At 36.6% G+C, this 14,975-nt stretch overlaps 1 protein-coding gene across 1 annotated transcript in view; it reads right to left on the reverse strand.

The window, feature by feature from the left end:
- Window positions 1-5,843: 5,843 nt before the first annotated feature.
- LOC138166056 (cold-inducible RNA-binding protein A-like) overlaps window positions 5,844-14,975 on the reverse strand; it is a 62,675-nt gene continuing 53,543 nt past the window's right edge. The window contains exon 3 of the mRNA XM_069094506.1: window positions 5,844-6,003. Within this exon, the coding sequence (XP_068950607.1) occupies window positions 5,844-6,003 (160 nt within the window). The remainder of the gene's footprint in view (window positions 6,004-14,975) is intronic.

The raw sequence follows: 14,975 nt of genomic DNA on the forward strand, positions 1-14,975 counted from the left end.
TCCACCACTGGGAAGCCCATATTCCTAACCTATGTTCTTATACTAGGGATCCCATGTCCCATTCACATCCTTGTACCCCTGTAGTAGGGAGAAGAAGCCTAGAGTCCTGTATTGTGTACCATCAATAAAGTCAACATATTCAGTGCAAAAAAAAAAAAGAATGCCTCAATTTGAATCCTCAGATACCTGTGTGCTGGTGGATAATTCATTTAACATTTGTGAGCCTCAGTTTTCTAATCTGTAAAATGGAGATAACCATTATACCTATACCTATGTACATTGAGGACCAAATATGATAAACATGTAAAATGCTTTGTAAGCTCTAAATAGCTATATAAATGACAGCTGCTATCATGATTTCTGTAAGTATGTTTTTACATTATGAATAAGTACCCTGTGACCTGAGAAATATGGGAGAGAATATATAGGGGGAAATTTAGGTTGAATGCCAAAGCCAAGACATCCCTATAGAAGCGGTACCTTTTGGGATCCAATTATAATAGGGTATAATACTAACTTTCATGTTCCTGAGGCAATAATGTCAATATAGAATATACATGGAAAACGCAAGAGTCCAAGAAAAAGGAACATGATTTCCATGATCAATTCTGAGAAGCATTTTATTCTGAAGAATACGAACATAAATGCACAGCTAAAAGAGATCTTGAGGTTAATATAACCCAGGCCTTTCATTTTGTACATGAGGAAAAAGATCCCAGAGGGACTGAGTGACCTTCCTAAATGAGACACAGGTCCAAGTTTCAGAAGCAGGATTTGAACTCAGGTCCTTAATTCCAAAGTCAGGGTTATTTCCAGTGTACCTTGCCAGGGCACATAAAGAATCCTTTCCATACTGAGGGGGAAAATGCATTATGGTTGTCGGAGGTCAGATCCTGAGTTCATTATTTCAACTTACACCTTATTCAAACACCCATGTTTGGGATGTATTTCTACTGTCTGAATCTTTTTGCTAAAGCATCTTGAAAACTGTTCAGTGTTTGGATGATTGGGGCCAAAGATAGATAGTTTAAAATCATAAATAGTTTACCTTTTTAAGCAAAATAAAAATTGCGGAATTTTTGCCGATAAAAAGGAGACCATTTAGGTCACGCATTCTCTCCCTTTTATAGGTATGTGGCAAATTCCTAGAAGAAGACCTGACACATATCACAAAAGGAGTTAGTGACAGAAATGGGTTTAGGTTCCCAGCTGAAACTGAGGAAGGAAGGAAGGAAGGAAGGAAGGAAGGAAGGGAGGGAGGAAGGAAGGGAGGGAGGAAGGGAGGGAGGAAGAATTTTTTAAAGCATCCTTTTGTGAGCCAGGCACTCTGCTAAACACTTTATAAATATTATTTCATTTTATCCTCATAACAATTCTGAGAGATAGGTACTATTATCATCCTCATTCAATAGTTGAAGAAACTGAAACAGAGATCTTGTGACTTGCTCCAGGTCACATAGCTTAGTGTCTGAGGCCAGATTTCAAGCCAAGTCTTCCTGATTCCAGGGTCAGTGTTTTTTCTATCCATTGTACCACCTAGCTACCCCTCAGCACAAGATGTATGTTATCTCTTTCAAATAAGATCAAGGGTGAGGCTTGAAGTCATGCCTTTACCATTCTTCACACCTATACAAGTAGATAGGTAGCTCATCCTGAATTTACCAAAGGTTGTGTTGTTTTAGAGACTAAACATGTTGGGCGGTTCACTGTCAACCATATGTGATTTTGCTGGTGTGGAAATTCCCTCCACTAAAATTATTTGTATGACTCATTTGTGTTCATGTGCATAGGAGGCTGCATGATGTAGTAGACTGAGTGCTGGGTCTAAAGTAAGGAACACATGGGTCCTTAGAATCATGTATTAAGAGCTGGAAGGGCCCATGCACAACCCACTCATTTTTTATATGAATACGCAGAGGAATGGAGAGAATTCATGATTTGTTCTAGATCAAACAGATAGTAAGTGTTTAAGGTAAGATTTCTACTCCAGTCTTTCTTGTTCCGTGCCAATTACTTCACCCACTGCACCACAAATCTTTTATCAGATAATAGCTAGGCATGTGACTTTAGGTAAGTGAATTAACTTCTTTGAACCTCAGTTTCCCCATATGTAAAATGGAAATAATAGTAACACCTCACAGGTTATGAAGAGTAAAGGATATCATGTTTTGAAGTGCATATAATTAAATTGCCTTATAACTTTGAGCTATGTTCATTTTATCATATTGAATGTTGAAATGCTGCTGGAGGTCCACCACACATCCCAACTGAGCCATCAATATAATGAGGTAATCCTTAAACATGTCCCTTATCAGTTCATTATTCCACTTGTCAAGAAGGTTTTTACAAACCTTTTCATCTCTTCTCAAACTTTCCATGTCTTCCCCTCCCACCCACCTCTCAGCTGAGAACATTGATTCACTTCCCTGGAAAAAGTAAGACCTTGTTCTTAGGGCTCCCTCTTCTCCCCTCTGCCTCAACTCATGTTAATCAGATGCCTTCAACCTCTATTTTTTCCTCCTTTTGTAACCAAATCCCTTGAGAAATCTTTTCACAAGTGGCTCCTCTACTTTCTTTCCTCTCACACTTTTGATAAATCTCTGTAGCCTAACTTCTGACCTCATAATCCAGCTGAAACTACTTTCTCCAAAATTACCAATGATCTCTTAGTTGCCCCTATTTAGTGGGCTTTTTTCCAGTCCTCATTGACTTTCAATTCCCTGCAGTTTTGATACTCTCAGTCACTCTCCTCACCCCGACACTCTCTTTACTCTAGGTTTTGTGACCCTGTACTGCTGGTTCTCCTCAGTCCTGCCTGACCACTCCTCAATCCTCCATGAATCTTCATTCAGGTCAAGTTTGCTAAAGGTAGGTGTCTCCCAGACCTCAATCCTGGGCTTTCTTTCCTTCTGTCTTTATACTCTTATCAGCTCCTGTGGATTCAATTATCATATCTCTGCAGATGATTCTCACATTTATTTGTCCAACCCTGCCTAACATTTCTCCTTACCTCCAGTCTTATATTTCCAACCGCATGTTAGACACCCCAAATTAGATGTCCTGTAGATACCTTAATCCCAACATATCCAAAACTAAATTCATTATCTGCAAGTAAGGTTGATTTTTGATATTATTTGTTATAGTTAGTTCCCAGGATCCATAGTAATAAAAATCTCTTGTCCCCGGGTATTATATATATGAATTCTCATGATTATAGTTCAAAACATCTCCACCACACTTGTGCATTACCTAATGATAAATAACATTAACATTTCTGCTTAAATTGTAAACATCCACTGCAACTGTGCAGTTAGATACAAGTATAAGATGATGTAAACTTGAGAGTCTATTACTGGCAATATGACTTCTTTGTCTGTTGCCCTTTAAAGCATGTGGGAAGTGGGCAAGGAGTGGGGGACCCTTAGGGTTATATGTACAAGCTAGAATGTTGCATGTGCCTTGACTGGCCACCATCAAGAGTTGGGGGGAATCTGTATTTGCATCAACTGGGAAACTGGGTTTGCTTCCCCACTTAGGCTTGAGGGAACTTAGGGGAGTGCAAAAGCTATGCCTGTCTCAGTTGACCCCATCAAGACATTGGGGTAGTAGCCCCCACTTCTCACCAGCCCCTTGGAGAAGGGTGATTAGGGAATGCTGTAGGAGTTGGTGTTCCAATTATCAGCAACCGTTTTGAGAAGACTAGACTAGAATAAAGTAAGATTATTAACCCTTTCAAAACTGTCTTAGTGTCTTTCTTGTGTGACCAGATCAAGAGTAAACTTGTGCTAGCAGCCCTCCTGTGTGCTAGTATTTATAATTGGTACATTATCCTTCCCCCATGCCCCAAATACTCCCCACTTCCTACTTTTCTTATTATGTTCCAGGGCAATACTATTTCTAATCACCCAGTCTAACATCTTTGGTGTCATTCTGGATTTCTCACTCTCAGCCTTCCCCCCTCCCCCATATCCAATCAGTTGACAAGTTCTGTCAATTAGCAGAATTTGTGTATGTGCTCTCTTCTCTCCTCTTACACCGTTACCATCCTGGTATAGGTCCTCATTCCCTCAGACCCAAACTAGGGCAGTATTTTGTCTACTGATCTCTCTAACAATTCTCTCCCCACTTGAACCTACCCTCTACTCAGTTGCCAACGATATGATCCTAAAACACAGGTCTGATGGTCTCACTTCCACACTCCATCTGCCCAATTAAATAAAATGTATTCCCGCCAGTCTCCAGTATGAAATTCCCTGCTTGGCTTTTGAAGCCATTCCTCTCCTGGCCCCTTCCTACCTTTCCTAAGCTCTTCTGAGACCTTACCCTCCATGCACTCTGCAACCCATTGCCACTTCATCTCCCAAAGGCTTACATATCCATTTGGTTTGCTCCGTGTCTGAAACTTTGAACCCCCTCATCTCTTCTTGGCTTTCCATAGCTACCCTCAAGCCCCAGGGACATCTCATATTTTACAAGAAGTCTTTTCCTTCTTTTTCTTAGATGTAGTGCCTTGCCTTTTTGATTATCTCAATTTTCCTGAATATAGCTTGTTTATGTAGAGTTGCTTGCTCTTGGAAAAAAGGAATTGTATTTTCTTGTTACCCCCTCTCCCTTTTTTGCATATCCAGTCCTTAGCATTGTGCCTGGTAGTAGTAGACTTCATAAAGGCTTCTTGACTTGTTGACTGGAATTCAAGCTCCCTGAGGTCAAGTACTATCTTTTTTTTTTCATTTATACTTGATAAATGACTTATTGAGTGGAAGTGCTTCTACAACAAAAGATCAATTGCAGGCTGTTATTTTTTGTTTTTCTGTTGAGTCCTTTCACTTGTCTCTGATTCTTCATTACCCCATTTGTGGTTTTCTTGACAAAGATACTGGAGTCATTTGTCATTTCCTTCTCCTGCTCATTTTACATAAGAGAAACTGAGGCAAACAGGATTAAGTGACTTTCCCAGAATCACAAAGCTAGTAAGTACCTGATACCCAAATGTGAACTCATGAAGATGAGTCTTCCTTATTCCAACCCAGCGCTCTATCGACTTTACCACCTAGCAGGTTATTATATCTGACACACAGAAGATATATTTGAGTCTATCTTTTTGATTCTTATTCCAGCACTCCATCCACTAAGCCACATTGCTTGTCTGTTTTTCTTCAAATTCAAGTTTCAGAGTAGACCATTTGTAGTTTGATATACTACCTTTTCCTTTTTGTCTTGAATAAGATTACATAGCAAACCTAAATGACACCTTCAGCACTGAATAATTTGCCATTTAAGGGAATTAAAATTAGTCTTTCTTTTATCCTTATTAGCAAATTACAGGAAAAAGATCCTTGCAGGGAATTACTGCCTAAGCCAGAGGAGAAAGAATTTCCAACACATGAGCAGTTGAGCTGAATCTAATGGGAAGAACTGTGGAAATGGAGAATCAGGCATCAATCTAAATGAGATCTAAACAATAACAAAAGTAAAACAGGACAAATATAAACATACAATAAAAGCAAGTACTTTGACATGAGAAGAAGATACAACATTTTGTGAGTTTAAGGCAAAAATTTAAAAAGTAAAATTGTATGATATTTTCCCAATATTTGTTCTCTGAGACCAAAATGATTTCTCCAGTGTCACATAGGTATTAGATGTCAAGCCCCAGACACTAGTTGTATGACCCTGGGCAAGTCACTTAACTGATATTTGCCTTAGTTTCGCCATGTATTACATATGTGTACTATGTAATAACAATAGCATTTATCTCTCAGGGTTGTTGTGAAGATCAAATGGGATAGCAATTGTAAAGTATTTAGCATAGTGACTGGCACATTTTAAGTGTTTTATAAATGTTAGCTATTGCTGCTGCTGCTGCTATTGCTGCTCCTACTACCACTACTACCACTCCCACCAACACCATTCCCACCACCTCTGCCGCCGCCGCCACCACCACCACCACCACCACCACCGCCACCATTTCTGCTGCTGCTGCTCCTCTTCCTCCTGCTAATACTTTTATGGTTGGGAATAAACAATTCAACCCAAGAATCTTTGAGGACAAAGTTTGTCTGTCTGTCTATTTATCTATCTATCTGTGTCTGTCTATCTATTTTATTTATATACCTTTCTATTTATAATATATATGTAATTTTATGAAAATATATACACATATATACTTTCTCATCAAAGGTATAAAATCAGCTGTAGTCTGTTCATTATATATATGCGTGTGTGTACAGCATATACACATAATACATATGTATGTATACACACATATAACACAAGTATATATACACACACAAGCATGCACATATACTATATCGATACGTTGTCCTTGAGAGTACACAATAAACAGTCTGTCCATTAGATAGACAGACCGACAGACAGACAGAGATAGATAGATAGATAGATAGATAGATAGATAGATAGATAGATAGATAGATAGATGGATGGATATCCAATGGTATGTTTTCAAACACTCAGTCAAAGACATCAGGAAGGATAAACCTAGATAGTCCAATCAGGAACATTATAAAGGAGTGAAGTGAATGCTAATTTATCAATTCATAGACATAGAACTTAATGATTATATGTAATTATTATTTTATAATATATCAACTCATTGAATATATGTGCATATTTATACACACATATATATACACATACATACATTTATCTGTCTATGGATGCACATATGTATAAACTTTATCCTCAAGAGTATAAAATCAGCAGTCTGTCCATTAGATAGATAGAAAGATAGATAGACAGAAAGGTAGATAGATATCCACATATGTATTCAATGAGTTGGTATATTATAAAATATTAATTACATATAGTCATTAAGTTCTATATGGATAAGTTGATACATTAGGACTTTTAATTCACTCCCTTTAAAGTTCCTGATTATACTACCTAGAGTTCTATTCTTCCTGACATTATCAGTCCAGGACATGAAAGCACACCACTGGGTAAAACAACATAATATAAAACAGTAATTTTCATATTTAGTCCACCAGATTTGTATCTAGGGATTATCTATCAGAAGGAATAATGATGGCATTTAACTATAAGTTGTTATGAAACAGAATGATTTGATATAGTTAAGATAGGGACAGTTAAGCCAGCATCCTAAGTAAAATTCTTTGCAACAAAGTAGAACTGTGGGAAAGGTCAAGGCTTTAGATTCAAGCTGATCTGGGTTCAAATTCTGCTTTTTATATCCCTACTGTATGCCAGGTTATTTGTAGGCTTAAGATAAACAAAATCAAAACAGTCCATCTCCACTACCAGCTTACAGAATTCTAGATCTGGAGTCAAGAGATCTTGCTTTGAGTCCTAACTTTGCTCTTTGCTAATTTTGACATCTTAGGTGATTCACTGTGACTCATTCAGATTCAAGTTTTCCTCATCTATAAAATGAGAAGTTTGTGCTAGACAGCCCTTTGTGCCTATTATCTATAATAATATGGATTCTACTGACTCTAGAACTATGATTTTATGAATCCTCATGATTTGGAAAATGCCATGTGGTATGAGGTCTTCATATAGTGCTTTGCTTAATAAATGCTTACACAAATTTACACAAATATGGAAATTCTAAAGATTCTAAATTGAACTGATTGTCTTTTATGCATGAACCCCCCCCCCCAATTTTCCTTTGGCTCAAGAGAAACTACTTGGCATACTGGAGAGAAAGTTAGCCTGGAAGGTAGGAAAACCTGGCTTTGGTTGCTGCCTCTGACATGCCAGCAATGAGACCATATGAGACCATAGGCAATCCAGTTAACCTCTTGGTGTCCACAGGCAACTCTCTAATACTCTTAAGTTCAGATAAATTGCTTATCTGTGTTGATATTTGGAGTTTTCCATACATGACAATTCCTCATGTCAATGAAATCTACAGTTCTGGGGGAAATGATTATGATCTCTTAAAGATGACAAATATACCATCCTGTGGTTTCTAAGATCGGTTATAATATAATTTGAACCCTTCTGAGTCTGTCAATAAAAATCCCAAAGATGGTTCATTGAGTGTTTTCCATTATCTTATGTCCGTTTTTCTACTATAATAAAGTGAATCCCATTCATAGCGACACATAAAATTCTTTAAGAAGAGTGTTAAGTTTTTCTGAAAGCAGAATTTCCATATACAATATGTAGATGTGGTCTTGAGAAACCAGCTCTTTGCTAGGCCATTGTCTTATTTTTTTTTAGTAAGCCAGTATGGCTTTATAAGCACTGTAGTGTAATAGAAACATCATGGGATATGATGGAGTTAGGACAACTGAGTTCAAATCCAGAGTCAGCCAGTCACTAATCATGTGACCATGGAAGATTCTACTCCTTTTTAGTCACACACTCCTCTTCTGTAAAAAGATGTTCATATTGTATAATGCTTATACCATCGACCATGAGGATTGTTTTGAAAAACAACACTTTGAAGGCTAAGAAGTACTTTTTAATAGCTATTAATCTGTATTATTATTGATAATATATACAATAATATATCCATAACTGTCCTTAATAGATCCAATCCTAGAAATGGTATGTTGATTATTAGAGTATTAACTTTCTCGTTACTTATCTTTAAAACATCCCACCTTTTGAGTTAAAACTGAATAAAATCAATTTTGAGCATTGCAAATATGGTCAAAATACATTTTAATTTAATAATTCATTTTCCAAAATTACATGTAAAAGAAATTTTTAACACTCAATATTTTTAAAAAGTTCCAAATTCTCTTTCTTCCTCCTCCCCCCACTTTTATTGAGAAGGCAAGCAAATTAATATAGTTTATACATGTGCAGTCATGCAAAACATATTTCCATAAAATACATTAGGTTTTCAAGAGCTTAGCGCTTTACTCAATAGGGCCCTCCTAGGGTGATAAAAACTCCAGTTTTGTATCACCTTTCATTTTTAGTGATTGCTTCTTTTGATTACCTATGACACAATGATGAACGCTAGTTTCGAATCAGCAAATGAGTTCAAATCACAGACATATTAGATGATATTTGTGTGACCTTGAGCAAGTTGTTTAACCTCAAAAGAAAAGGTTAGACTAAATATTCTCTAAGCTGTTTTCCAACTCCAAATCTGATTCTATAAAGACAATAAATGTCCCTTTGAAATTGGCTACACCTATGTCCTCACCAAAAGGAAACTGAAACTATTATCTGGTGAGTCAAAAAGCTGACATTCATCTCTTAACGTGACCTTTCTGTGCCTTCCCACAAGTGTCTAATTGTGTTCTTATAAATGAAGTCATTTCCTGTAAGGTTCTTCTTTTTCTTCTTCTTTTAGTCCTTATAAGTAGACATAATGACAGATAAGCAAAGGTCAAAGAATTGTTCAAAGTGAGCATTTTCATTGTCTGGATGATGAAGAAAACCAAGAAGTCCGGGAGGGAAAGGCTAAATGGAGAATGAAGCATAAGGGCATGTTATTGAATCATTGAATTTTAGTAAGTGGATGGAATGCACTTTGTACTTTGCATCACAAGCTAACTTTGGTTCAAATGTAGTTAATCTGCGTTTCCATTTCATTGTTGGAGGTGGGGTGAGGGGTTAGGTAGTTAACCTTTCACAATGCGAATCATTACGAAAGGTGAACCAAATTGCTGTGGAATTGTTTTTAAATTAATTTTGTGTATCAACTTTTTTTTTTGTTCTGTGACAGTCAAAGAAATACTCTGTCCATTCTTCTTCATAATGCAAGCCTCTTTCTCCATCTCTCTGCTTGTCTTTTTTATCAATTTCTCTCTCTCTCTCTCTCTCTCTCTCTCTCTCTCTCTCTCTCTCTCTCTTTCTCTCTCTCTCTCTCTCCCTGATTTTCCTTTCTCCTTCCTTTCTTTTTTCCCATTCTTCTCCCTATTTCTTCCTCTTTCCCTCTCCCCCCTCCTCTTGACTTTCTATTTTTCTGTCTCTCTCTTTGCCATTCTACCTATCTCTAGGTGATCATGTGTCTTTGTCTCCCTGTCTTGCTAATTCTATGAGTCTCTGTCTTTGAGCCTGTCTCAGTTTCTCTTCATTTCTGCCTCCGTATTTCCCTTTATCTCTCTGTCTCACTCAATTTCTATCTGATATGATGTCTCTGTCTTTGTCTCTTTCTCTGTTTCTGTCTTGTTCTGTCTGTGTGTGTGTCTCTGTCTCTTCCTTCTCTGCCTGTCTTTTTCTGTTTTTATATGTGTCTATCTCTTTTAGTCTCTCTGTTTCTCTGTCTCAGGCTGTTTGTCTCTGTTTCTATCTCTTGGTCCTCCTGTATCTTTTTGTCTGTCTCACTCTCTCCTCAAGCTCTCCCCTTTTTATTCTGTAATCTGTGACTTTTTTCTTCTTCTCTTGATCTCACTTAAGGGGCAGATTCTCCTTAGGACATATTATCCATTTATAGCTCTTCAGAATGTTTTACACCAATCAGCACTTTGGAGCTATATCTGATGGTGTAACTAGCATTTATAGGTTCTCTGTAGACTTTTATTACATGGTATGACATTAGATTGATGGACTGTTTCAATCTTATTCTCTGTCAATTGTACACTGATCCATGACAGCATAATGGATGTGTGACAGTGTTTGGAAGGGTGAGAAGTACTACAATAACATTTTGGGGAGGATGGATATCAAAGTTTCTTTTAATTCTTCTTGTAATTTCCTTCCCAATTTTTTTAAATCCTGCCAACATCTGATAAGCCATTTTTTTAATCAGGAAAAAAAGTGATACCTGTTTTGGAAGAGTGACATTAGGTGTGCTGGCAAAATAGCTGCCTATCACAGTGAGGAGGGTAATTAAGTATTCTCCATAGAAAGGAGGCTGCCAAGGACCCTTGTAGGAGGAATCATGTTCCCCTCTAGATGGGGTCAAAGGTTATTTCATTTAGGAAAATGTTCTCTGTTGAGGGAGCAGAGGAAGAAGGGCTGGCAGCTCTCACAGCAGGGAATACATACCTGAGACTAGCCTGAGGAGACGGTTGAACCTGCCAAGGGGCAGCCACTTGGTACAGGGCACATGCTTCTGAGATTAGCTAGGGACTCTTTGAACTCCTCAAGGCTTCAAGTTTATTTACTGTTTCAAAGACCCCACTGGTGTGCTCTCTTGAGAGACTGAGGAAAGAAAGCAAAAACAGCCACAGCTCTGCTTTAAGCCCTGAAATGTTGTCAATGGTATCATTATGTGTATGACCCTGGATTGTTGTAGTGAGAGGTTCGGAGCAGATTCAGGGAAATGGAAGGAGGCAATGGGATGCTGGGGTAGGAACAGGGCGTGATACTGAAAGGGAAAGGGGCTAAAAGACCAGGACAAGGAATTCTGGACTTTATTTCAATAGGAGCTTTTATTCAGGTAGATCTAGAAGACATCAGATGGGCAGGTTGTCAGTCTACCATACAGGACACAGTAATGAATACCTGACACTCTGTCTTGGAAGAGTGTGGGCTTCAATAAACCATAGAATATTAAATTAATAAATTTTAAAAATAAGCAATAGTAATTAAGAATATGCAGGTGTTCAAAATTTAAAGTAGAGTTTAAAAGTTTGAGAAATTTTATGAATTTTGTAAATGATAAAATGTTTATGCAGTTCAATAAATTGTCGCTTTCATGAATAATTAATTAGAGCCAACTGATGCATATATAGATGGAATTGTTGCTTACACTATGCATTTTTCATAGGGGAAAGGGAGCTGAGAATGTAAGCTCCTTAAGAAAAAGGACTGTCTCACCATTATTTCTATGTCCATTATATAACACAGTTCCTGGCACATAATAGGGGCTTCCAATATTCTTGTTGATTTATTGATTAATTTGCAATCAGGAAACCTATGCTCCATTCTTAGTCTCTCACTAACTACCCATATGATCTTAGACAAGTCACTTAAATTTGCAGGGCCTCAGCTTTTTCATCTGTAAAATGAAGAGAGCTTCTCTTCTTTTGACTCTTACTTCCTAAATTATAGGCTAATTTATAAAGTTAAACAATTGATCCTTCCTCAATAAAAGCCTTTGAGCAAGGATTAAATGACTTCATATAATATATAAATGTGTCTAATTATTATATATTATATATAATTTAAAATTTTTTGTAATTTAAATAAATTAGATATGTTATAGAGAGAATTCCTTTTCAGCCATGGGAATGACCAGGTTATCAATGATGTCTTTTCTATCTCTGAAATTTGGTGATTGTGTGAATGAGACTGCTAATAAGCATGCCTCCATCATTTAATTTAAAATATTAGAAATTTGATCATATATGAAGATTTAGAAAATATTTCCCTTTCAAGTAGGTCATTGGGGTAAGGGTGGGGTATGGGAAAGATTTTTTTTTAAAGCAATTGGGATTAAGTAACTTGCCCAAGGATACATGGCCAGTTTGTGTGTGTGTGTGTGTGTGTGTGTGTGTGTGTGTGTGTGTGTGTGTGTGAAGTATCTGAGGCCAGAACTCATCCCTGGTCCTCCCGACTCTGGGGCCAGCACTCTTACTCATGGCACTACCTAGCCACCCCTGAAAGAAGATATTTTAAAAGAAGTGACTGGATGAGACAATCTGCACCTACCTACTTTACCATTTTACTCAAGACAAACCTTCAAGATAAAGATGCAAGTATATGGATTTATCAAGTAGAAGTCCTGCCCTACATCTACCCACCCCTACCTTGATCTAAATCATGATGATTTCTTAATCTGGAATCCTTGAATTTGCTATAAAAATATACATATCTCTGTGTGTATATGCATGCAATGTATGTACGCATGTGTGTATATATATATACCTAAAACGCATATGTATATTCTACATTCATATATGTATGCACAGAGATATTTAAATAGCTATATTTCAATATAATTAACTTCTTTTTAAATTCTATACATTTTCTTTTGTGGTTTTTTTTATGCATTAACAAAACTTTTTGTGAGAAAGGGTCCATAATCTTTATCAGACTGTCAAAGTAGTACATGTCACAGAAAAAAAAAATCAAGAACTCTTGACCTAATTAGTCCATACCTACTATATGAGGTAGAAAATCCCTGAGAATTAAAGTGGACCGTTAGGAGTCAAAAAAGGAAATGCAAGAGGATTTCTTGATGGAGAAAAGGTCCATGGCCTTTGGCTATATCTTTCAAAGGAAGCAAACTGGGGGCTTGGTTCAGTAATTTAGAGGTGTATTATGTGATTAGATGAAAAGCTAATTATGAAAATCAGCAAGCAAGTAGGAGCTCACCAAAGTAATTCTGTTGGGCACATCTTTTCCTACAAAACAGAAGTATATTTAGAATGGTTTTATACACACACGCACATGAATAGATAGATAGATAGATAGATAGATAGATAGATAGATAGATAGATAGATAGATAGATAGATAAATGTACATATATATGTATGTGTGCTTATAATACATGTATACACACATATTTGCGTCTAATGGTAGCCATGTGGGGGAGGGAAGAAAAAAAGAAAAAAAATCATGATAACTATTTTTTATATTTAAAAGAAATAGCAAGTTGTATATAATAGATTTGTAGTTTCATATCCAATCATATTTTTTCTATTCTATTCTGTTATGGAAATGGTTATTTTATTTCTTAAGTTCAGAAGAGAATAAATAAAATGTTAAAATCTGTCTATATATGTATGTGTTTATATATGTGTGTGTATTGTTTATATACATATGTACATATATATGTGTCTACATGTTACTGAAAATTATTAAAAGTCACTGCTGTAGGGGCATTGATTCACTGTTAATTTGTAAAGTAATATAATATTTGTGAAAATAAATTGGAAATATGTGAAAAATGAGTAAACTTTATATACTTTGATCTAGAGATCACTGTTATAGGCATAGTCCAAGAATGTCAAATATGAGAAGGGAAGGCACTTTATGGTAGTATACAACTATAAAAGCTCAGTGCCTGTGACTGAGAAATGTTTAATGATTTATAGCATGTAAGTATCATGGAATATCATGGTGCTCTAAGGAATGACAAATATGAAGCATTTAAAGAAATATGGGAAGACTTGAACAAATTGATTCAGAGAAATGTATGCAGAACCAGGAAAACAATAAACATCATGATTCATAACATAAATAACACAAGCCAAATGTTTTTCATTTATAATGAACAATTGTGGGGGCAGCCAGGTAGCACAGCAAGTAAGAGCACCGGCTCCAGTGTTGAGAAGACCTGGAGATCGAATCCTGGGCTCAGACACTTAGCACCCACCCAGAAACACCTGGCTGTGTAACCTTGAGCAAGTTACTTAACCCCAATTGCTTAGGGGCAGCCAGGTGGCTCAGCGAGTAAGAGTACCAGCTCCAGTGTCGGGATGACCTGGATCAAAGCCGGGCTCAGATACTCAGCACCACACCCAGAAATAACTGGCCATGTAACCTTGAGCAAGTTACTTAACCCTGATTGCTTTAGAAAAAAATTAAAAATAATGAACAATTGTGGTCCCAAAGTGAACAGAGCTATAATGAATGGAATGTTTATCACACATGATACTCAACATTTGTTGCATAAGTTTATTATTATTAATTATTGTTAAAAGGGAAAATTCTACATGGATTGAGGGATGATGAAAGAAAGATCTATCTAAAGATTAGACTGGGATGACATAGTGGGGAAAAATGTGGATCGTCAATGTCTAAGTTCAAATACTGCCTTAGACACTCACTAGTTATGAGAGCCTGGGTAAGTCACTTAAACCTTTCTCCATCCCAATTTCCTTATCTGTAAATGATAGCACCAATAGCAGGGTTGTTGTTACGGTCAAATGAGATAGCACGTGTAAAGTGCTGTATAAACCTTACGATGCTATGTACATGCTAACTATTATTAAGTCAATATAACTTCATGAAAGAAATAATATGGGGAAAAAGAATAACCATTGAAATATATATGTATATATGTATATGCATATATATATGTGTGTATGTACATATATATGTATAGTTATATACACATATGTGTGTATATATATAT

The sequence above is a fragment of the Petaurus breviceps genome, unplaced genomic scaffold (assembly GCF_028583685.1).
Source record: "Petaurus breviceps papuanus isolate PSGF00001 unplaced genomic scaffold, PetGlider_PUasm1.0 220, whole genome shotgun sequence".
NCBI classification, from domain to species: domain Eukaryota; kingdom Metazoa; phylum Chordata; class Mammalia; order Diprotodontia; family Petauridae; genus Petaurus; species Petaurus breviceps.